General features: G+C 35.0%; 2 protein-coding genes across 3 annotated transcripts; both read left to right on the forward strand.

The window, feature by feature from the left end:
* The first annotated feature begins 4,323 nt into the window (after positions 1-4,323).
* LOC113732469 (crossover junction endonuclease MUS81-like) lies at positions 4,324-18,594 on the forward strand. 2 transcript variants are annotated; one of them, XM_027258245.2, is made up of 15 exons: positions 4,324-4,714; positions 4,895-4,932; positions 5,039-5,117; positions 5,217-5,303; positions 5,391-5,516; positions 6,491-6,794; positions 7,073-7,253; positions 7,339-7,472; positions 7,815-7,951; positions 9,908-9,965; positions 11,969-12,127; positions 13,584-13,663; positions 16,356-16,587; positions 17,188-17,274; positions 18,120-18,594. In XM_027258245.2, the coding sequence occupies exons 1-15, from the start codon at positions 4,521-4,523 to the stop codon at positions 18,222-18,224; spliced, it is 2,001 nt and encodes a 666-aa protein (XP_027114046.2). In that variant the 5' UTR covers positions 4,324-4,520; the 3' UTR covers positions 18,225-18,594. The 2 variants fall into 2 exon arrangements, with proteins under 2 accessions (XP_027114046.2, XP_027114045.2); XM_027258244.2 differs by having other exon boundaries at positions 4,325-4,714; positions 4,844-4,932.
* A 1,066-nt stretch (positions 18,595-19,660) lies between these two features.
* On the forward strand, positions 19,661-21,839 carry LOC113729236 (pumilio homolog 18-like). The gene has a single exon (XM_027253558.2). The coding sequence runs from the start codon at positions 20,595-20,597 to the stop codon at positions 21,672-21,674; it is 1,080 nt and encodes a 359-aa protein (XP_027109359.2). The 5' UTR covers positions 19,661-20,594; the 3' UTR covers positions 21,675-21,839.
* The last annotated feature ends 2,861 nt before the right edge of the window (positions 21,840-24,700 follow it).

Raw genomic sequence — 24,700 nt, forward strand, 5'->3', positions numbered from 1 at the left:
TTGAAAAATCTTCTTTAATTCTATCGGACGTTCGGTGCTTACGTCCGAAAGCAGACAATGAGTTAGAAAGAATTTCTCAATTCTATCGGATGTCCGGTATTGTCTTTGTGAGCGTTCGACAGCTTTCGTCGAGTTTGAACGATCCTATCGGACGTCTGATACTTGCGTTCGATCGAGGTCAGTGAGTCAGTGGGAATATCTTATTTCCTTCGGACGTCCGGTGGTGGAGTTCTTCATGCGTCCAAAGTTGCGCAATGAATATCGGACGTTCGATCCAAGCGTCCGACAGCTTTCAGCAGCCTTTGTCCCTTTCAATTGCACTTGATTTTTGAATCTGATTTATTTCATAATTAAAAATATTTCTTAAAGAAATATTAGTATTATCCATTGTTTTGTAAATATCAAAAGATAGGGATCAACATGAACAGAACTAAAAGAAAGTAATATATCCGAGCAATAAGAATGAGAGAAATAAGTAATGGTAAAAGCTCTAGCAAAAGATACACTTCAGAAATGGTTCATGCAACTGATTATGGATTTAAATATAATTCCAACATTCATTAATCAACAGGTTTTTAATTGCCGATATGATATGACAATCAGTTCCTCCGTACTGTTTCGATAGTCAAGGTACGACCATTGATTATTTTCCTAATTTAGAAATAACCCTAGGTACGACCATAGGATTTAATTTTCTAACTGCATTAGAAATTAGAGAAACCCTGTTCTAATTAATAAACATGCTACGAGAGTTTATTTAAATTAGCCTATATGTTTCCCTGATACAAATCCAATTATATTAGTTGTTACCGGGATGAGAGTAATCAAACAATTATGGATTCAACTACCCCAAATTAGCAAATAGACTACCTGAATAATTAAATATTGCGCAACTATTCAATCATACACAATAGTTATAGCCACTAAAAGCAGAAAACATATAAATACCAATGAATGAAAAAAATAATTAAAATAATTTAGATCCCATAGTTATCATTGAATCAAATCTTTAATTGTCCCCTTGACTAGAAATAAGAAGTTAGTTCTCCATTAATGGAGAACAATCCATGCGAAAAGAATCCCTTGAAAGCCTACAGCCGTTGTCCTCCCAAAATGTCCAAAGAAAAGCTAGCGAGAAAAAAGAATAAGACCCCTCTAATAAAAGACTAAGTTTCTTTTATATGGCCTTGCCGAAAAAGCTTTCTCCAAAATCCTCAGCCTAATCCCTTTTTTCTAGGGATAAGTTAACTAGTTGAATTGATGGTTTTCTATTACAAATCAATTTCTTCAAACTTTCCCAAACTGCTTGAGATTGACGTGGAGTGCCCAAAAGATAGGAAACCTCCATCAGCAATCAATTGTTTTGGAATTTGACTTGGATTAGGAAACTGTCTAAACTCTTTCTCGATTTTCTGGCCCACGTGCAAATCACTAGGAACTTTTAATTTAAGCACTTTCTGTTCCAATTCCTAAAATTAACACAAAATATCAATTGTGAGTAGAATCAATCAAGTAAGGCGATATTTGGTATAAATACAAGCGAAAATATAAGCAAATGTACCCTATCAGCATGTAGAGTGAAAATATAACTTATATACACGCTATAAGATGTCAAGCCAAAAAACATATAAACAAATTAGTTGTGTTACATATACAGTCATTAAAAAGATTAAGTAGGCATATCTCTGTAGCTACTCAACTTATTTGATCTTTCATGGCACAAACAGCAATAGTAATTCTATATGGTACACGAAACAGCAATCTCCTTGTGAAAGAGGCACAACAAGAAAAAATTAAAATGTTCATGGCTGGATAAGAAAGATGGGTATCTGAGTTATTACCATTTGCAAATTGTTCTACTGAGAATCTTCGGCCAAGAAACACCTCCTATTCTCGTCCCAACCAATACCAGTTTCGGACGAAAGTCACAAAACTTTTAACTTGGCAAAGGCACGCCAAATCTTCTTCAAGCATAGGAACTTAGAATGGTAGATGGTCTAGTTATACTGCTTTCCCCAGGTAGAATTAAGGTGTGAAGCAAGTTTCATCCAATTTGCATCTGATGCGATATTTGGATTCCACTCCTCACTCTTTTTCCATTCAACGTACGTCATACAAAACTGTATCTCCATGTTTTCATCCCAATACACCTTTGCAATGGTGTGGTTTCGAGGCATCTATAGAAGAAACCAAAAGGAGTTGCATGTTTAAAAGTTGGTTTACAAATTTGCACTAGTGTCTGCAACTTCGCCAGATTTGTAAGCTAATTTGGAATTTTTTGAATTACAGTAGCCTGCCTTCTTTGAATGGTCAAGCAGCTTGCAGACCTGAATTTAAGATTTAATAGCAAAAACCTGGCCTATCTAAATTGGTGCTCATATTTGTTCGTTGTCTGAATAACATATAAGCTAAGATGGCACCACTATAATACAATCTGGGTTTACAAGTGCCAGACATCCACTCCTTAACTTAATAACCACTACTTTCTTTTGTAACTCATGCCAATTGCTAGAAATTATTTGAGTAAACTACCTGTTTTGTTATTTTTTTTATAGGGCATAAGTGAAGAGGGTAGCCAATAATAGATGCCACGCCACAAATTCAAGGCAGATGTATGCAAGCAAGTTCCAATATAAGTTATACTAATATTGAACAATATAGAGTATAGGGGAAACCAAAAAAAATGTTCAATTAATCGTCTAAAGATGAATTAACAGAGGTACGTTTGCAAATATAAGTAGGGGCTAAATTTGTTAAAAGTATTAATTCTCACTATTAATAAAGGTTTTATTACAATCAAACAACAACTGTCATGGATGAGGATATTCACGGGACTTATTCTGAAGTAGTTAACTAAGGACTGGATGTAGTCGTTGGAGTCAGTGATGGAGTGTTCGGATGAATCCTCGGAAAGACGGGTGGGAGTAGTAGGACCGAACAGTGATCTCCTTCGCTTGTTGGGCATTTACTGGTCCTCAACATGTAAACAGCAGGTCATGACGAGCTAGACCTTACACAAGTGGGAGCCAAGCAAATTTGCGAATAAGCTGTCACAAATTTGCGTTGGAGATAGCGAGTGGTGAGTGAGACCTAAAATGTAAATCTTGGAGCCATTACTACTCCACGGGACAAGAAATTATCCAACAATGAGGAGAGGTAGCACCATGCCTATTTTGCCCAAAAGCAATTCATGTAGGTCACCAAATGGACAAGAGCAATTAGGGCTAATGGTAACATTACAGGGGGAAGAAGGTGATGTGAGCGGTGTAGAAAGAGGTCCGACTAACCTCTTTGTCAGACTGGGGAACCTTTTGGAGAGCAATTGTGACACCTGCCAATTTAGCTATGAATATAAGTTAATAGACTTCAATTTGCCGTTTAGCAAGCTACAAATCTGGTTAGCAAATTTGGCCGAGCAAATCTTCAAATTCGAAATCACGAAAGCTGGAAACCCAGATGTAGAAATGGCGAAAATAACTTCAGTCGACTTCAGCTTTTCAAACTCTGGGCGGCGCACTGATGTTGGCTCTTTTCATCGATAGCAGAATGCATTTTATGGAGTAAAAAATTACAGGAGGGTGGAGAGGTTGGCAGCACTTGTGCGGAAGAATTGTGAGCAAATTCGGTGCCGGACACTTTTAGTGAACTTCACTGCTCAGCTATCACAACGGAATGAAATCCATGACATTGCATGGGCGATTGGCCCGCAGCCCTTTATTTGATATTAGATAGCTTCCTGACCGTGAACAACTGATTTTAATAAAGTTTAGGGCAAAAAACCTCAACGGCCACTAAACTATTGGTCAGATTATATTTTGGTCATCAAACTAGTTTTCGTTAGTAATTGACCACTAAACAATTTAATCAGTAAACTCGTGACCATTTAGTCGGTAATTGCTCTTAATCTGTGAAATTAGCAGTACACGTGGCAAAGCGCGAGGTAATTTTGTCCAACAACTACGCGACCCTATTTAATAAATTAATTGATAATTTTATAAATTAAGAACAATTATCGACTAAATGGTCACGAGTTTACTGATTAAGTTGTTTAGTGGCTAATTACTGACGAAAAATTGTTTGATGGCCAAAACATAATCTGACCAATAGTTTAAAGGCTGTTGAAATTTTTTACCCTAAAGCTTATGTAGTAAAGTTGGTGGGGTACTCCCAACATTCTAACATATCGTTTTAAAAACCAAAAATGTTTGAAACCTGACATATCCAAACAAAGTTTTGAAAACTTTATTTTCTCAAAAACATTTTCACGGCTAAATTAGCCAAACCAAATATCCATTCCAAACACATCTATTCTCTTTTTATTATAGTATAGTTGAGAGATATGATAGATTAATATTCAAAAAGGAAATCCTGGCGCCATTTTTCGTAACAAAACGACGAAGAGTAGGAAACCCTAACCTTCTAATTCCCATCTCTACGCCTAGCCAAAATCCCAAAATTCTCCCCAAGGAACTGAAGAAAAACTGATTAATTCCATGAATTTCAGTTAATTCACCGGAAAAATGGATTTCCAGCTAAGAAGTGTGTGCCCGGAGAATGAAGATGTCGCAGCCTTCATGAAGAATAAATGGCAAGAAATGGCGGCAAATCCCAAAGGGATTTCTGACAATCTTAACAATACTTTTTATAAGGCTTATTCTAATGTATGTAATTCCAAAACTCCCATCAAATCCCTCCGAGACTTGGCAGAAATCAAGTAAGTAGGATAATTTTCTTCAAAATGAATGAATTTATTTTTGCCTTCGGTGTTTTTATATGGGAAAATATCTCTTTGTTCTTTATAAAGAAGCTCTTCCATTGTGAATTTAGTCATTTAGTGTCGCAGGGGAGTAGGAAAATGGATTCTGAAGCTAATGCAAGGGTTTTTTGATACCAGTTTGGGCGGTTCGGAGAACGAAGACGCGATTAAAAAAGGTGACATTTTGGTTTCATGTTTTACTTGATGTCTTAATAGTTTTTCCCCCCCAGTACCGATAAAGATAAAATTTTCCACCTTTTTTTTTGTTTGTAATAACTATAGGGAAGAGAAGTAAGGGTACTAGACGGTACGTGCCACAAAAAAATTCAGTAGCTTATGCCTTGTTAATTACTCTCTACAGGTAATCTTTGAATTCCATCTGTTTTAATTATTTCTTGGAGATGAATCTGTGAAAGGACTATTTTATTGTTGTTCTTTTTCTTTTTGTCCTGCGTATTAGAGGGACAACAAATGGGAGTGAATTCATGCGCAAGCAGGAGCTAATTGATGCTGCTGAAGCTAGTGGACTTTCTCGAGGGCCAATTGTGTATGCTATATAATCCTTTTTTAACTTTAGTTATTTGGATTGGATGTTATACGAGTGGTAGTGATTGCTTAGATAACTACACTTCAGGCCTGAAAAGGGGAAAGGGAAGCCTGGAAAATTTGGGAGCTCACCACGGGAATGGTATAGTGGATGGAGTTGCATGAAGACATTAATAACGAAAGGATTGGTTGTTAAGTCAAGCTGCCCTGCAAAGTATGTTCTTCTCCTTTTTCAATTATCCTTTGGCATGCTCTTCCTTTTCTATCTGTCACTGGGCTAAGTGGCTTAAGTATTTGCCTTATTATTGTCCATGAAACTTGTTTTCTCTGTCAGAAATTAATTATTGATTTTAGCTTGATCTACAAAATTTGGGAACATTAAACCTTTGTCTTAATATCAATGCGAAGTAGCTCTAGCCTCCAGATAAAAAAAATGGTATGCTGAATTTCATCGTACCAGATCCTGTTTAACAGACAGAATATGCGGAGTAGAACCAATTTTAAACTTAAAAAGTATCTTTTTTGGAGTGTAATAGAACAAAGGGAGCAAAAAATTGGTATTAAATGAGAATTAACTATAAGAATAAGGTACATGATGGAGGTAGTGCAAATTTTTTTATATTGCATATACATCAGATTTTTTTTTTCTTTGTTATGCTTAAAATTATTTACTTTATCAAACTGCAATATTTGTTGGCTTTTAGTACTTAATGGTGACAATCAGATCGATATATACGTAAACTTTTGATGAAGTTAGAGTATGACCTCAAGCTTTTACATCCGTTAGCCTGTAAATTGGCAAAACTTAACCTAAAATCCAGTAATAATTTCCCTTTAGAGGCGGCAGTTTTGATTGCAAGTGCCTGAAGCCTTTACATATAACTAGTCACCTTTATCTATAAATTAGTTTATTTTCCTCTCATTGAGAAATGACAATCTAGTGATGACAATGGAGTATTGAAATTGGCCTTTTAGAACTATTTAATCTGTTTTTTTAAGTTTTATTTGTTCAAACTTATTTATACTTACCATTGCACATTTTTGGCTCATTGAAGAACAATTGGAAGTATGCTTAAGCCATGAGAACTTCCATTAGGCATACATTACTTTATTCATATATAGCAGTTTGTTTTATACTGTATCAGCCTTATCAACGAATTTTAGATCCTCCTCAAATTGTTAGTGCAGGTACATGCTTACAGAAGAAGGCAAGGAAGCAGCAAAGGAATGTCTTTCTAGATCTGGGTTAGTTGATTGCAATGACAACTCAGCTATTGCGCACAGATCTTCGTGTATTGAGCCAAAGGAGTTAGACTCATCAGATATGCTGAGATTTTGTGGTCCTGAACCAAAGGATATAGACTCAACGGAAATAGACATGCCAGAGTTGGCTTCTGCTCAGGCTCGTTCATTAAACGAAGTTGCACTTACTTCTTTTGCTTCCAATAGTGAGAAGAAATCATTTCACATCCCTTCTGAATCTCTTGATAGGGTGTGTATCTTTGGCGCTGTTGCTTTACTTTTAATTTATTGCAATATTTTGTTTATAGAGCATGATAAGGAATATAGATTATGGTTATGCTAAAACTTTGATCTGTTTGTTGCTTTTTATGAGTTGTATTCTTGAAACAAAGTTTCTGCTAGACAAATATATGTATCTCAGTTTTTATGAAAATTTGGTTCTTTCAATAGTGTGTACTTTTTTGTGTTGATATTTAATTAGTGGAGAGATAATGTATTGTATCAACTAATTATTGTCTGCTCTTCTAGTTTGTTAAAATGGGGTATTCTAGGGAACAAACTACTCGTGCTTTTCTTAAGGCATCAGACGCATCGCAGACCCAGGACATGTCTTCACTCTGGCCGGCTGTTCTATGTCGTCTAAAAGAAGATCAAGTCTATGGCCTGCCTATTCAGCCTAATATTACAAGAGTGGATGATTTTGCTGTTGGTACGACACGTAAACATACAGAATCTTGTATTTATTGTTTATCAGATCAATTTGAGATACTAATGTGCATCGTTTTGCTGTCCAGGTAATTCTGTTTCTAACATACATGGTAATAGTTTTATCAATGGCACATGCAACGGGCCACTCGAGGGTGTAAAGTTGCCGCTTCTTGCTACTTCCGGTCAGATGGCTTGTCCTTTGAAAGCTTGCTCATTCACTGTAAGTTAGTATAGGATTTGAGGTCAATCACGCTAAAATTTAGACTTTGGAAAACTGCCATCATGCTAATATTTTTTCGAAAAAAAAAAATCCACCTTAAGTTTTTTCTGGAACTTACTGTTGAATTCCACCTTTCTGTAAAGACCTTTATTGAAGCAAGTAAAGTCTGTCCTCTCTCTCTCTCTCTCTCCCCCCCCCCCCCTTCTTCCTCTCTCCCTCAAGTTTTTATCACCTGTTGATTATGCAGAACCATGACAACATCATAAAGTTATTATGTCTCTGTTTAACTCAGTGTCCTTTGTTATGATACGGATGTGATTGTCCTTTTCTCACTGCAAGTAGGATAAGGAGGGGACAGAAGCTTTGGAATCTAAATCTCATGTATTAGCAATGCCGCCTTTGGATGTCGGAGAACGTTTTGAAGACACTTACGGTATAATCTTAGTACTGGATGACAGGGAACATTTTGCTAGCAAAGGGTGAGAATCTGACATGCTTAATTATTATCGAAACAGTTTGATATCATGGTGAAAGTTGCTTCATGTTTTGGTTATCTCTTTGTTTGAAAAGCTTCGTAACAAATGAGCCTCACCAATTTTGATCTGAATCTTTTTAATCTACCAAGGCCCGGCTATGGTTTTTCAGGATGCATATATAATTCATTTCCTTGGACCAAACTTGGGCAAGGTTGAATGAGAAAAACTGAAGTCACTGGTTCAGATGAGCTGTAACTAGCATGGATTGAGATTATTCTTAGTTTTAACAATAGAAAAGTAAAACTGGTACTTATGCAGCAGCTTTCATCCTGAACTGCATATTTCTGCATATTTTTTTCCTTTTTCATATTTTGAAAGTCCTCACATTAGCTGTTGTCTACCTAATGTTAGGGGTAAAAAGAAGGAAAAGAGATAACTTTTGACTTAATATACCAAAAGTTCAACAGATTACCCAAAAAGGTTACACTGGAAATGAATGGAATGTATTGCTTTGGCACTGAACGTGTCATCTTTATAAAAGTGTGATCATTAGGAATTTTATAATAATAGTAGTAATTTATATTCTAGATATGCCTTTTAGTGGCACCTAAGCACATTGTTTACTTATCATATAACTAATGCTACCTTCACAGCTATTACCACACCAAGACTAGCTATCTGTTTCTTAACTTATCGGTTTCTAATATATTGATTGAAAAAGGAGTCAGCAAATAAGTGGAGAGCAAAAAACACAAAAGAGGGCAAGAATAGCTGTACTAGGACATATTTAAGCAATTTGCTGGTCATGTTAGTGTTATTCAAATTTTGACATATTCAATACCATCTGGGTACCCCTGTTAGGCAGAGTTCATTCTGGTGCATGACACTTGAAGAGTTTAAAATTGATAATTCAGGTCAGATGAAAATAAAAGAAATACACACCTCACAGTGGTTTGTGACAACGCGTTTCAGTACCATCTGTTTTCCTGGGGCTTGGTGGATTATGTCCATGGCCAAGGAGATGCTTTAAGAGCTTGCTAATGTAGCTCATGTGTCCACTGCTGCTAGAGCTAATGATTTTCTTTTTTTTTTTTGTTCTACAATTGCTGTTACACCACTTCTATCCATTCCACATTCCACTTTGTAGGTGAAACTCATAAAATGATGGATATGCTGTGAGCACACAGAAAGATAGCAGTCATATCATCCACCGCTTTTGAGTTGAAAATTTTCTTTGTTGTACATCTAAAAAATTTTGTTTTTCAAATTTTTAATTGTTACGTTGAACTTCTCTGGTTTCTGCACAATTCATATACTCTAGGAGCGATGAATTGATCTAACCATAGTATATTGTTTTCAATGGAAGTGTAGGCGTCACATGCGCTGAGTGCAGTTTGCTTTGTTCCCCTAACAGCTATAACTTGAGAATTTGGTTTCTGGATGAAGACTGTAGAGGTTTCTTAAGTTGTGTTTTTTGTATTGGGTTTCTCTCTCAAAAGTAGTCTTGAGTTGAATACTTGTCTTAAAGTGCTAGCTTTCCAATTTTCTATTTTATCATGCTGGCGAGTTTTAATGGTGACTTAATACATTGTCAGTCTTTCTTTGTCACATCCTCTCCTTAAATGAGCTTGGATAGGAGATTATTTGGAATAATATTTTGAAAAAAATACTGTTTCATTTTTTTTTTGATGTGATGTATGTGAGATAAAAAGGTGGTTGAGAAGATAAAAAAAAGTTGTTAGAAAAGGTGTTTATGATGTAGTCAAAAAAATTTTTGCAAGTAAACCACTATCCAAACACACCCATTGTTATCTTGAATATCTATATATATAGAAATGCTTCCTTCTGTGGGTTGTTTTCTGGTTTCGAATATATTTATGGGTTAGCTTAGAAGAGTTTGTGTGTTCTTCCATTCATGGTGGCTGTGGTTGAGTTTTCACTCTAATGATTTTATTTCAGGTCCCAGTCTAGGAAGATTATTGACAACATAAGTTCTCAATTCAAAATTCAAATAGAGGTCAGGACAAAGTTCCAGTGTTTCAAGTACAAGTCTCTCTCTCTCTCTGCATACATCTCTGTGTGTACGTCTATATGGTTGCATGTATTATTTTAAAGCTCATTGTTTTCAAGCTAAAAATGGGTCAGCCCTGGCTGATACTTGGCTAGTAGAAAACTAGAAATGCAATATTGCAAACTCTTCTGGACTGGGGCTTGACATTCAGGGGAGCAATGGTAGGCTTATGGGTATGCAAACTATCCTTGTCTTATCACGATTTTGAACCTTTGTCTCCTTCCATGGATTGCTTGTGCAGTGGAACTTGTATATGTTGGCATCTCGTCACTAGAACCACTACTATAATGTAACTGCTGCTGAAATTATCTTCCAATTTCACCATTACCTTCAGATTCTGCTGTCTTGCCTTTTTAAACTTCCCTAAGATTTTTGGAACCTAAAGTTTTTTGCCAAGTTTGTCTGCTATAAGTTTTTTAAAAACTTTAGCTACAGTAATCTCAAAAAATTTCTCAAAGTTTTTAAGCTATACACTTCAAAATATTCAAAAATCCACATATTTTAAAAATTTTTTAAAAAACTTCTACAGGAAGCTACAGTAAAGTTTTAGACAAACTCCCAAAAAACTCACCTTCCAAACAGTTGCGTATTTTACAAAATTTTTAGTTACATGGAGCTTGATTTTCTATTGACCATGTATGCTTAAAGCACATGAATTATTTCAAGTCTTTGGGTCCCTAATTAACTTAGTAATGGTGCTTTTGGATTCAAGATTATTTGGGAAATTATCTTCAATTATCAACTCCATCATTTTTTGTAACATGATGCATGAAAGATAAAAGGGTGGCTGGAAAATGTGTTTTAGGGATATGAACTTTTTCCTAAAACATGACATATTCAAGGACACAGTTGTCTTTAAGTATTAATAAATACTTCTTTGGTTGGTTCCTTTTTCTGTTACACTAGCATTAAAGCTGCAAAATATCTGCCTGTACATAAGTGGATAATAGATACAAGTTGTGAATCAGAATACCTCAAGTAAGAAATAATATTCATTCAGGGGCTTTATGGGATGGGTGTAGCTGTTCTGCTTGTCTGAAAGCTACTTATGATATCCATGTAGTTTCCTTTTCCCTTCCTTTTTGTCATATGACATCACTGTCTAGAATTGGTATCCAGCATCTATCTAGAGAATGCACTTCAAGGCTTGCTTCGTTAGTCATGGGAAGAGCCTGAGTTCAAGAAAGAAATACGAGTGCAGTATAGTTAAACCGTTAAAACTTTAAAATAAGCGGCCAAGGATACTGGCACTACAAGGAAAGGAAATACTATTCATGAGCTGACCAGCCTTTACCATGAGTACAAGTAAAGACTGTTTGTAGAAATTGGGGCACTTGACTACAAACTATATTACAGTTCCAAGGGATTTTCCATTATCCTTTTGGAATAATGGAAGGAATCATTTCTTACAAGCATTAAGTAAAAGCAACATCTGGAAGATGAGAATCTGGAAGCCCTTTTATATCATAAGAATAAACTAAAAGCATACTCTGCAAAATAAGAGTCTGCATACGTCACATTGATAATATTGCACCAGAAAAGTCACATGTATTGTTACATCACTGCACACAGACTGTTAGGGACATCAAAGTCTTCTTGACATTTCATGTGAAGTTTTTTTTTGTCTTTTATGCTGCTCGTCTTGTCAATTGGTAATCTTCTTTTACTTGATTAATACCTATGTAAAATTTAGTGGGTAGCTGGTGAAATGAGAGATTTAAAGAAAGAAAAATAGGTTGGGGAGGTAGTTTAAGAAAGCTAGACTGTGCTTCCATGTGATTTGGTAACTGTTGGCTGCTAAACATGTCGTCCTATTTCCAAGCATAAAACACCAATATATACATGATTACCTGATTTTGAAAGCTGGTAAGTCGATCTATAATTTGCAAAACTATCGCATTCAAGTCTTTGATAACCATTTGGGAATTTACCTTTGATCATCTTCTCAGGTTAGAAGACTGCCTGTTGGGGATGCCATTTGGATAGCTCACCATAAACGTATTGGAACTGAATATGTTCTTGACTTTGTTGTTGAGCGGAAAAAAGTTGATGATTTGCGCTTGTCAATCAGAGATAATCGATATAAAGATCAGAAACTGCGACTTCTGGTATTGTTTCTTTTCATAGTTTCAGACACTTTTATATGTCTGTAATTGATTGCGAATAAATTATCACTAAAGTGGTCATTTGGGAGGTTTTAGAGAAGCAAAAAAAGGAGAGATGTACTTTATTTGCTTTTGAACATAAAAGTTTTCCAGCCTGAGTACCTTTTTCTTAGTAAGTTTTGCAAATGTCTGGGATACATTTGCTCAATTCATATTTAGATATACATATGCAAAAGTTTCTTGTATATCTGGAAAATTGACGTCATGCAGATGTACGTTATGCAAGTTCTTGTTATCTTTATTGCTGCGGGAGTGTATATCTATTGTTGTTTGCATATGCTGTAAGAAAATAAATAATGAATCACAAAATGGTAGCTAGAATAAACATCCCTCACACCTTGCTACTTAGCATTTAATGTATAATTCAAAGCCTGGCTCTTCATACTTTATTTTGCAAGTGTATAAGCATGTTTCCAATGTCTTCTGCATCTACTTGAATTTAATTTCGTCACTTAATTGCTAGATATTTGCTAATATTGAGTAACCTGATCACTGTAGAGCTGATAATTGAAACAGAGCTAAAAATTTGCAATTGAACTTTGCTTTCCAATGGGTTTAAAACATACCCAATATCAGGGGGGTCGGGTGGGAAGTACTTTTGATGAGGTCATGTGGTCATGGAAAAATTGAAGTTTCGGGTGAAGATACAGAAGATAAGTAAACTAATTAGTTGGTCTATTGCATCTTAAGGTATGGGTAAAAAGAATACTCCTTGGACATCTTCGTCTAAGGATTCTTTGTTGGAAGGAAACACTTGTTGGTCGGTTCCTCTTATTTCACTAACAAGACTATAAGCTTTGTCCCAGTGGTCTACAAAGAAATGTTTTGCTACCAACTTCTGTATATGTGGATTAGTAAAACTCCTTAGGCCATTTGAAGTCACTTTTCATTGACTAGATTGTGAAGCTACCCTGTGATGCTTTAAATGAGAAATCCTGAGGAAACACAACAGGCTGTTTACTCTCTAATCTCAGAGTGGAATCTCGGCTTACAAATGCCTAAACTGAACTGTCAATCCAATTCTTTGTTATCTGTTGGTTTAATTACAAATAATAAATATGGTTTTAAATTTCAAATCACACTTAAACCTTATCCAGCTTAGAATATCTGAACCACAAAAACTTTATGATGTGCTTGCGACTACCTGATGGAGAAGGTAATAATGTAGTCCAACTAAATTATAATTTTTTCCCACGTAAACATTTTTAGAGTTCATTTTTAGTCTATAGGCAATGGTTTATGATAGGTTGTGCTAAATTTCTATTGATTATTCTGGATCTTATGGTGTATATCCTATCAAGCTTTCATATTTCTCACATTAACATATGTGTGTCTATATAACTTGAACTGGTTATCTTAATTAGTGAGTCATTATTAACTTTCTTTTTTTAATTGTAAGAGGTGTGGACTCAAGAAGGTGATATATCTTGTTGAAGGTGACCCAAATTCGTGTGAAGCTGCTGAAAGTATTAAAACTGCGTAAGAAAAGTTTTTGCTATAACCTCCACTGATTCAATTCTTTGATATTCTTAATCAAGACTTTCTTTTTAATTTTCCTAATAGTATTTTTATACTTGTGTTTCTGAGTTTGACTTAGTTTTGAATTTTTGAACTCTATTATACGATTTGCATTTATTATGTAGTTTCTTCATTTAAAGTAAAAGTTGCAGTTTGACTACACAAATTATTCAAGCGGGAGAATGGAATTACATATATATGTTGAAAATGGAGCTTGAATTTGTTTTGGACTATATATGCATGTTTTAGTTAGTGGGTTAGAGAATGTTAGGCTGAATGCAGTGAAGCCTTTGGTGCTCCAGCACCATTGGAAAGGTAGGTATCACCTCTCCTTGGCTTCGGGATCAGTCTTTGGCTGACTTTGTTTCCTGCCCTTTCTTGAGTGTCAAAAATTGGTGGTCAAGTGGAAAAAGCTAGATACCAGTATTTTACTGAGTGTAGGCTGAAAAAGACTTTAAAAGTATAATATGAAGAAATAAAAAAACAAAAAGAAGTAAAACAAGAGGAGAAGGCTTAGGTTTCTCGACCATGAAAGTGGAGCCCATAATTAGAACTATGCTCCATTGCAAGCTGCCCAAGAAAGCTGTTACGCAGCACAATTATAGGGAAAATAATTTGGAAACCTAGATTTTTTGGTCTTAAGTCAAACTTGGTGACAAATTTGACAGCAGAGAGTTTAAAGCATATTTACAGCTGCTAAATTTATTGGCTTGTGAGAAGGCCTTCAGACTGGGGATATTGCTTTTCCAAATTTTCTGCTTAGTCTTTAGAGATTGTCCTATCCCAGCAATGCGCCAATATCATCTTCACTTTCTGCATTCTGGGATGTCTCTTGGGTTTTATGCTCATTTAGGAATCCTATGGTGAGATAATTGGTCGAGTTTGCATGTCTATTATATTGGATTGGCTCTTCTTCTCATCATTTCTCATTGTACATTTAATTCTCAATTCTGGTTTGGAGGCCACTTACGTTATTCTTCCTTGTAGTCGTACTGTTCCCCCACTGGTCATAGTCCTTTTCTTCTGGAAATGACAATTTGGAAGCCTTCAATTATGTCTTAGCAAAAGTAATATTAATTATCTGTAATGAGTGAGAATGGCTTATAAATACAGATATGTTTTTTTCATGCATTAGCAAGCAAATGAGCTTATGGTTACATTTTTTGTCAACTATTACATATTTCTCATAGATTATACTCTTAGAATTAGGTTTCCAAGTTGTGTTCAATCTTTAGGATGGAGCCAGTGTTCAAAAGATTTATTGCAACTTTCTTTCTGAAATATCTTATATCTGCAAACAGAGAATATGCAACCACTTGGGTTTATTTTGGTTTCCTATATTCTTTGGACTTTGGTACATATTGTTCTGTCTCCAAACGTTGTACTAGTCAATTTTGAAAGTGGTAGTTCACTCTTTATTTATTTATTTGGTTTTTAGAAACAAGGGGTAGTTTACTCTGTTTTTTCCTTTTATTTAATTGCCTCTGAGGATAGCTGAAATAAATTGTGCTTGTTTTTGTCTAAATTTGGGGGGAACTATGTCTTCTAAAGTAGGTGATCATTTAGTATTTATTCTTTCAGTACGTAAACAAATTTTGCATGAACAGCCTTGTGTGTTCTGATGTGTATATTCATTTGAGTTTAGAATGTTCTAACTGAGACTAATTGTGATCATATGCCTCAAATCAAAGAGGGAAAATGCTAACCTTATGCACCTTTTGAATGTCTTGACACTACACATATTCCACTGGAACACTGCTTTTAAGACCTTTGAGAAGTAGCCTCCATCTTAATATTTATGCGGTGGGGAGAAAAGATCATTCATTTTTGCAAACGAACTAGTCTATTGTTTGAACTCAAATTTTAAGACAGAGAACTCTTCTTCTTTGCAGAATATAGTACAAATGCATTCCATTTATGGAAGTTTGTCCATGGACGTATGATTTTGATAGTTTTAAGTATTGGATTGGTTAATTACACTGCTAGAATTGAATGTTGATTGTTCTTGGGCAATATTTGAAAGAATGATCTACAGTGATATATGAAAATTCATCCTTAGAACACTAATTTTCTCTTTGCCTTTGGCTATTTGATTGTGATTGTCAAGGAATGCAGTACTAGGGAATCCATAAATTCTAGTTTGTTCTACTCTTTCTTAGAGGTTTTGCAATAATCTTCCTATGAGTATCCCTTGTTGTCAATTGAGCATTTTCATCTCCTGTTGTCCTTTTTATAGTATCGTGAGAGCATGAAAATCTGCTTTATTTTTTAATTGTTTGGTTTTGCCGTCTATCCTGAGATATGTGTGTTGCTACTCATGTAGTGATATGTGCAAACCAAATCCGGATCTTGTTGAATACCTTGTGACTGTTTTCCATCCCTATATTTGTTTATTTGAGGGCCGATGCTTTTTTATGTTTATATCTCTTTGTGAAACTTGAAATTTTATTATGGAGGGATGCTGGTCTTCGGGTGGTGAATTGTAAGGTCTAGTTTCTATAAGCTAAATGGGTGAGAACACAAAAGTAGTCTCTCTCTCTCTCTCTCTCTCTCTCTTTCTCGTATTTCAGATTTCTTTATTATACATTCTAATATCACTTTGTTTCTATACAAATTTCCCTTGGCTCTGACTTATGTCATTGGATTATGACAGTTGTTTCACGACTGAAATATTGGAAGGTTTTGATGTACAAAGAACTAATGGCTTGGGAGAAACGTTAAGGAAATATGGTCATCTTACTCAGGCCATATACCAGTACTACAAGTCTTTGGATTCAGAGCATAAAAGCTCTAGGGTTTGCCCACAATATCGTGAATTCATTAGGAGATGTGAAGATTTAGACAAGCTGACTGTCAGTGATGTGTTTGCGATCCAATTAATGCAGGTTTGCTTTGTACTAGAAGCAAGTTTATCATATAGTGAAATTCTGATATATTAGTACACATCATAGTGGACAGCTTTGATATATACTGAAGCTCTTATATAGTCAAATGTCTGCTAAGTACGCAGCTTCTTTCTGTGAATGTACAATAAGCAGATTGACATGACCATAGATAAGCGTTTGAAGTCTAAAGTTAACTTTTAGTGATACGAGCACATTTTCATGTTTATAGACAGTTAGTAGTTCCAATTAAGTTTAATGCAGCTTGACATGACTTTGAAATACTTTGTTGAAGTTGCTTGTCCCAGCTCTTCTTATTCTTGATCCTTATTTAAAACTTTTCCCTTCTTGTTGTTCACTTTTGTCTTTTTGGTTTAGTCTCGTTTTGAGGGTTTCCAGAGTATCTTCTTCTTCTAACTATCTTGTTTCAGATATTAGACAGTACATTCATCATACATGTCAGATGTATCTTGTAATTCATGGCACAGAACTTGATTAAGATGCTAGCCCAGATAAAAAAACTTTATATAGTTGTTGCAGGCTTAGGCACCTTGTGGACTTCTTTATTTTTAGCTACTTATGTTCACTTTTTCGTCAATGTAGGTTCCACAAGTAACTGAGGAGGTTGCTATTGCTGTTCTAGAGATGTTCCCAACTTTGCGATCTCTTTCTCTGGCATACTCTGTGCTAGTAAGTTTTTCTATTATTCTACAAATTTTGTGTTGAAATAAATTAGGGGCACAAGTACACTGCCGTCGCCAATCAAATATGTATAAGATTCATCTTATATATTCGTCAATTCCAAAGAACTGGGTTTTTGCCTCTTAATTGTTGATCTGTTTAATGATTACTGCCCTGTTACTGGTTTACCAGGCTAGTTGTTCTAGGGGATTCAAAGGCCAGGGAGAATACCTTTTCCTGTTGAATTAAAAAAAAAAAATGGAATCCAAGGCCAAAAACTGAATGCCCATTAAACTAGAAAAGAGAAAAGATCATAGGCTATGCCAAAATCACAGGAGGGGGATGGAATGCCATGTCAAAGAAAAACTGAGGCTTATTTTAATTTGAAGAACATTTTGAAAATTGGGGACTTGCCAAGGCCAAAAATCACTGTAGCGTATATTATTCAGCATAATGTGATGGCCTTATTATGAACTAATCTTTAGGATAAACATTAGTGTCTTTCTTTATCCTGACGTGGTTCGGTATTAAATTTAGAACTGAAATCTTGGTGGATTTTTTTTTTCCTTTTTTGGTTTTTTTTTTTTGGGAAAGGATTGGGGGGGGGGGGGGGGTGGTTTTACTCGAGGCATTTAATATGAATTGCATGTGAACGAATCATCCGGACTTACTACCTCTAGTAAAGCGCTCTCATGAACTGCCTGAAAAGTTTGTCATGGTTTTGAGCCAGTCTTCTTGTGCAGGGGAAATTATCTTAATGGCCAGATAATTGCTTTTGAGTCAACTTACAGTTCCCGTTTTTCGGTTGATATCATTTGACCTCTAATTTGAGTCTTGTGTTTGATTTTGAGAAGGATGGTGACATTTGTGCTCAAGAGGATATGCTCAAGAAGCAGAGTAACAATTTGATTAGCAGTGCTGCTAGCAGAAACATCTTCCAACTGATTTGGGGCGGTTGACTTTGCATTGAAGTTTTTTCAAATGCTTGTTAGAGTTGATAGAAAGCAAGGATATGATATGGTTCTTAACTGCAATTTTTGCAGTCTGAGGATTGCATGCAAATATAGGATGTTGATGGACTTTCATTTCATATTCCAGTTTCCATTCACCCCCCCCTCCCCCCGCCCACCTCTAGGTATGTGTACTTTTGGTCTGTCTTCCCTGTATTTTGTGTGATTTTTCTACTTTTCTGGTCTATTTTTTTTTTTTTGGTGTTTGGCGGTCAAAATGGAATTTAATCCAATTCTGATTTAATTTACTTTCTTGTTCATGTACTTATTGGATGAAGCATAATGCTCCTACAAGTTAATGCAATTAGAGGTTTATGAAGGGTTTTTTTTTAATTATTTAATAATGCTCACGTGATTCAGTCTTTATCATTATTTACAGTATAACATCTAAATATGGGGAAAATGTTATGCTTTATTGCCTTGAGTGATAGAAAATAGTAATTGGCTATATTATCAATCCCTTCGGTCTATTTTATAAACTACAATTAATTGAAAGCAACATATTACTCTGCACTCTCAGCTTCCAGCAACATATTAATTGTAGTGGGCTGACCATTAGGCCTACTCCAATGGTCAAGTACAAGTTACTTTTGCAGCTCAAGTTTAATTGAAAAGAGATGCTTGAGTGCATAAAAAATATGTACCTTGATTAAGATTTTTGATAGGATTTTGCACCTATACTTCCTAAGAAAGAGCATTTTCATCCTAAGAAAGATTTTTTTGTGGTGAAGCTTGCGTATGTTGTTCATTTGTTAGTGAAATTTCTAAAGCAATGAAAAGCATTTTGAGTTGTAGATGCCAATTGTGTGATCATATTTATGTAAATGAGGAGAGGATTTTTATATTAAAAAAATTTAAGAAGTATTAAATGCTTATTTCTCATTCAGTATGTAGATTTTTCTCGTGATTTTTTGTAAATATTTTCTCTTGCGACTTTGAAGTTAAGGCCTAGAATCAAATCTTCTAATACTCTCTAATCATCTAACCTTTTTTGAGATATGAGAAGTTAGTATTCAAAATATAGTAGTTTCTAAGACTGGGAGTAAAGCTGTAAGGGCTTTGACAAAGAAACTAAAGATTTAAAAACGTCTGTGATATTTTCGTTTAACAAAAAAAACCTCTTTTTTCCCAAGATTTTGTAGTAGAAAAAGTATAGGCAAAATCCAATCTTTGAATAGTTCCTATGTCTCAGTACCAAGAATAAGCATGTCAAAGGTATTCACTTCCAGAACTAATTCATTGCATTAGCAATTTAATTACATCCCTTTTCACGTGTTTACATGTCAGAGATAAGTAATCGTAAGGCCAAAGATGCAAGCATAAAGAGGTTTTTTTTTTTTTTTTTTTTTTTTTTTTTGCGCTTGCTAATTTCCCCAGTCCTACTCGTATTTGGAAACGGTAAGGAGTTTTTTCTTGGAAGCAATTAGGGTTTGCAACGGCCAATACTTTCCTAAAGATTTTTTCATATTCCTTTTTGGTTCATTATTCCTAGTTCATGATCCGGATCCTATTCCTTTTCGGACTAGGCTTCCTATTTATGCTTATAACTGGACAACCCAATGTCGCTCTATTTATAACCAGCAATCGAATCCCTAGTCTTTAAATTGGACTAGATTTGTTCAACAAAGCTCTGTTTAAGTTCTCTCGCTTTCTCCATAAAATTCTTGTTCTTTCTTTCTTGTTTTCTTGAACAATTCAATCCATTCAATGGAGAGTTCAACTTCTGCAATGTCCCAGACAAGGTGCAGGAGTGTCAATGACATGACCAACAAGGAAAACCCAACCAACGTCGATGAAGATATTGCTACTATTTGTTTTGGCAGTTTGTGTTTAAACAGCAACAGCAATGTCTCGACTGATGCTGCTTCTTCTCCTTCTCCTCCAGCAATGTCTCAACAGTTTGTGTTTTGAAAAGGGTTGTCTTCAAATTTTGATAATTTGCGGGCTATTCAAGAATTCTTCCCTGGTGGAACAGAATGGCTATTATCAGGTTCGGTTCCTCGGAAAAATATCTGGGCATGTCATAGTTTGTACAATAGAGAACAGAATCCAGCGAAAAATAGGATCAATGGCCAAGGAAATTCAGTGACTTCTCTGAATTATCCGCATGTGAATTATGTACAAGATAATTCTTATGGAAGCCTAGGAGATCAAACAAGATTCAATCTTTTCCATGAGAATTCGCCATTGTATCGTTCACCAAATCAGTTTGGTGGCTTAAGCAATTTGGGAGCTGATGGGTTGAATGGTACAGGGAATTTCAGGCCAGTGACGGAGAATCATTTTTCAGGAAATATAGGTAGTGGGTACAACAATAGGATGGGTGGTTATAAGGCAATTTCCCCTTACTTTCAAGATCAGAGTATCTGGGGTCATGGTAGCCTGGTTGAAAGTTCATTGCCGGGATTCGACTTTTTTGCAATGGCTATGAACAGGGAGGGTTCGGAGCAATTGAAAAGGATTCTTCGACAGGGGAACTCTTGGTATACACAAGAAACATTCAAAGCTGTTTTTCCCCACATTTTTCAACTGATGAACGACTCCAACGGACATGTTATCTTTGACAGCCTGGTTGACAAATGTGAAAGTTGTCAGCTATGTGCAATCGTGATGAAGTTTCAGTGGGAAACTGACTTGTTTCTGGATTCAACGTTCAATGATATTGCGTCAAGGTCAATTCAGAGGCTAATCAAGAAGCTCAAAAAGACAGGATTGGAATCCATCATTACAGCAATGCTATCCAGAAGATGCTTGGAACTCATGACTCACAAGACAGCCTCTCATGTCATCCAACATTCTTTCACGTACTTGGGAGATGAAGCTAATGAGGTGTTGTATGACCACATATTATCCTATTTCCTGCTATTAGCCACGGATCGTGTCGGGTGCATAACAGTTAATGCTTGCATCGATAGCATTACTGGTCCGAGAAGAGCAGCTCTTCTCAAGCTGGTGGCAGACAATGCAAGTTACCTGTCAAATGATCCTTCAGGAAACTATGTTCTGCAGCGTGTTCTCGGACTAAAAGTTGATCCTGTAACACAGCAAATTTGCTATAGTCTTAGAGGCCAATATGTGGAGCTGGCTCAGAGGAAAAGTGGTAGTCATGTAGTCGAAAAATGCTTGGAATCATCAGAACTTGGGCTCTCTCTTGTGATTAAAGAAATTTTCAACAATGACAAAACACTTAGACTGCTAGCTCGAGATCAATTTGGGAACTATGTGATCCAGACAGCTTTAAGAATTGCAAAGCTTCACGCTAGACATCTGTATGAATCCATGGTTGAAGCCCTGAAGCCACACTATGCCAACCTGATGAATAAACCAATGGGAAGATATGTAAGCAACTTGATCAAAGCTGACCTTGAAGTGCAGCAGAGTGCAAAATCTGACCAGTGAAGACCAATGTTGAGATTATAGGTTGTTACTTTTTGTGAATTTTTCTTATGAATCTCACTTGTTTGTGAGGAGTTTTCTCCATTTGTTCTTAGAAGTAGTGCAAACTATGTATTAATACTCTTTTTGTAGTTGTCGATTAATTGATATGCTGAGACTTTTTCTATACCCATGTGATATGTGAATGTGCTTTGTTAAAGAGTTTGGCTCTTTTTTTTCCTTTTCTCCAGTATATATGGTTGTTTTTGGTAAATTTTCAAGCCCATTGGGTATCAGGTACTAGCATTCCTCATTTTCTACTTTAGATTTGGAGATAGAACAAATATGCAACTGAACAGATCAAGACGTTGGCATTTGAAAAAGAAAAGAAAAGGAAAAAAAACTTGTGCAGTTTGAAGGATATGTCCTTAACTAAAATCAGAACGTAGAAGACTTGGATTAATTCTTATTTTCGTTTAGATAGTTGAAGCAAAGCAAATATCACTCGACTAGTTATTCACCTGCGCAAATGCATCGGCGTCTTCTAATCTTCAAAAAAAAAAAAAAAAAAATTTTTTTTGAACAATTGTTGATACAAAATAACTAAAATCACTGTCTTGTCTCTATAAAGAGTAGTGATATACACTCTCCAATCCAGCAAGTTCTAACTAATTCGTGAGTTATTGAAAATCAGGGGTGGATATATGTTTAAAACTATGGATATATTTTTAAATTATTAGATATGTTTGAAATCTATGCTGCTACTATTTTTTTGGATTTATGTTTACGTTGCTCCGAAATCTGATTTCGGAATAAATATCACTTTCCTTTAAATTTAAGATGCCAAATATAAGAGAAAACATTGACAATAAGTAGAATAAAGAATAGTTAACTTACGAACAAATTAATGACTGTATCCATTGAATTTTATCCCGTGATTTCCTGTCAAATTTATCTTATCATACATATAATGTTTCCATCTAAATGCACGTAATAAATTGATGTGTCCACATAAACATACAATATAGATGTATTTGTACATATATACGTGTAGATAGATCTAGTGAACAAAAATGTACGCTTTGGTGAATATGTGTACGCAAGATGGTGCACATTTCAATTTATGTATGTGCATATTGTACACTCTAATGTGCACGCATGAGGATATGTTCATATAAGCATAAATTCATGATTTTTCAGCATCGTTCATTTATTTACAGCACACCCCACTTACAAACTTCCAAAAAATTTACCCCCATTCTAATGAAGTAAACCTTATTTGGGCTGAAAGCCTGGCGCCCATCTTAGAGATTGAATTGGAATAAGATAAGTCGACCTTGGACATGGGACAATCCTTTATCCTATTTGGGTTGTGTCCTGGGAACTCTAGTTAAAACCGTATTATAAAGTAAATAGAAGAATTGGAAAAAAGTTCAGGGATTACTTGAGCTAGTTACCCAAAAAATAAAAGTAAAATCCCTTCATGACTGACGATATGATGATTTTCTCCCCTTCATGATTGGGGTTGAATTATATGACTTAGATTCTATTTGATAACCCAATTTAGCAAATTTGATGAATTCAAATCTTAATATGTTCAGACACTTTTGATAACTAAAAATTGAACGTCTGAATTAATTAAGTAGCACTGAATTTTCTAGGTCAAACTTGCTCTAAAAAATAAGTGATAAACTAATCACTTATCACTTAATATAATATACTTTTAAATATATCAACAAATCAATAATTTAATGGATTTAGACTTCAGATTTTAGATTTTAGATTTTAGTTTTTAGACTTGAGTTTTATCAATCGCACTCTCAATATAAAGGATTATAATAGATTATGGCCAACCAATAAACTAATGATACATAGTCATTTCTTAATATTGAAGTTCAGTTAAGTTGGGTTAACCTCCTAATATAATTTGTTTATATGGCTAATAGAAACAAAAATTGTAGAGAATTTGTTTTGCTATGTTGGGCAAGTCATACATGTTTTGTTTGGGTTTAGGATCATTTCCATTAGATTTTTCTCCATTTTTTCTGTATTTATTGATATCTTAATTATTATAATATTATACAATCATCATATTATGTCATTATTTTCTTTTAATCTCTATATCAAAATGGAGCAAACTTAGAAAGCAAACTTAGTCAATTTTCTATAGAATTTTCTTACAAGTGATGAAATATATTACGAAAGGTGTTGATTTTTGAAAATAATTATAAATTAATTTGATTGAGGTGTAATGGAGAGAAAGTCTCTCCAATGCAATGGAGAGTAACTAGTCCATTTTATTTTGCATATTCTCATATATAGATTTCCTTGTATAGGGATTTCTTCTTGTAGGTTCTAGTCAAAAAAATATTAGAAGTAATAACTTCTCATATTAAACCTAGAATGATGTCACAAGAAAAAAAAAATGTAGCATTATGGTATTATTAAAGTAATTTGGTATGGGATAAGGAGTGGATTAGGTCATTCTCTTTAAAATGATTCACGTCCCTATAGAGTATTATCCAATGTAGCAGGTCTTATCACGTCATTTTTGGTAGAAAAATCTTTCATATGGTATATATTGTTAGAAAATATCCGTGGTCTAAGATAATTGGTACAAGAATCTATGTTGGAACTCATAGTTGTAGTTTCTAAAAATAGAGGTTACATTCTTGACATTAAATTCAATCATTACACAATTTTTTGTTAGAAAACATAATGGTATAGTTTAATTGTACAATCGGTCAAATTGATATCAATATAAAGGTTATAATCGCTATAGCCATTACATATTTATGAAGAACAAGTGTAACCGAAAAACTCACTAGATTATTTTCTTTGAGAGTTTTGTATTTTTTGATGATCCTGAAGCTATCTTCAACTTTTCTTGTACTTGAATTTGTATACTGCAAAGTGAAAGAAAAGAACAAATTAGACCACTTCAGCTAAGAGTCCCCTTCACAAAATTACTGTGATACTGTCTAAGGAATGTAAAAGTATTAGCAATGCAAGGTAAAGGAAACTAGTCTGCATTAGCATTAATGTCAAGT

This window comes from Coffea arabica, chromosome 2e, assembly GCF_036785885.1.
Source record: "Coffea arabica cultivar ET-39 chromosome 2e, Coffea Arabica ET-39 HiFi, whole genome shotgun sequence".
In the NCBI taxonomy this organism is placed as follows: domain Eukaryota; kingdom Viridiplantae; phylum Streptophyta; class Magnoliopsida; order Gentianales; family Rubiaceae; genus Coffea; species Coffea arabica.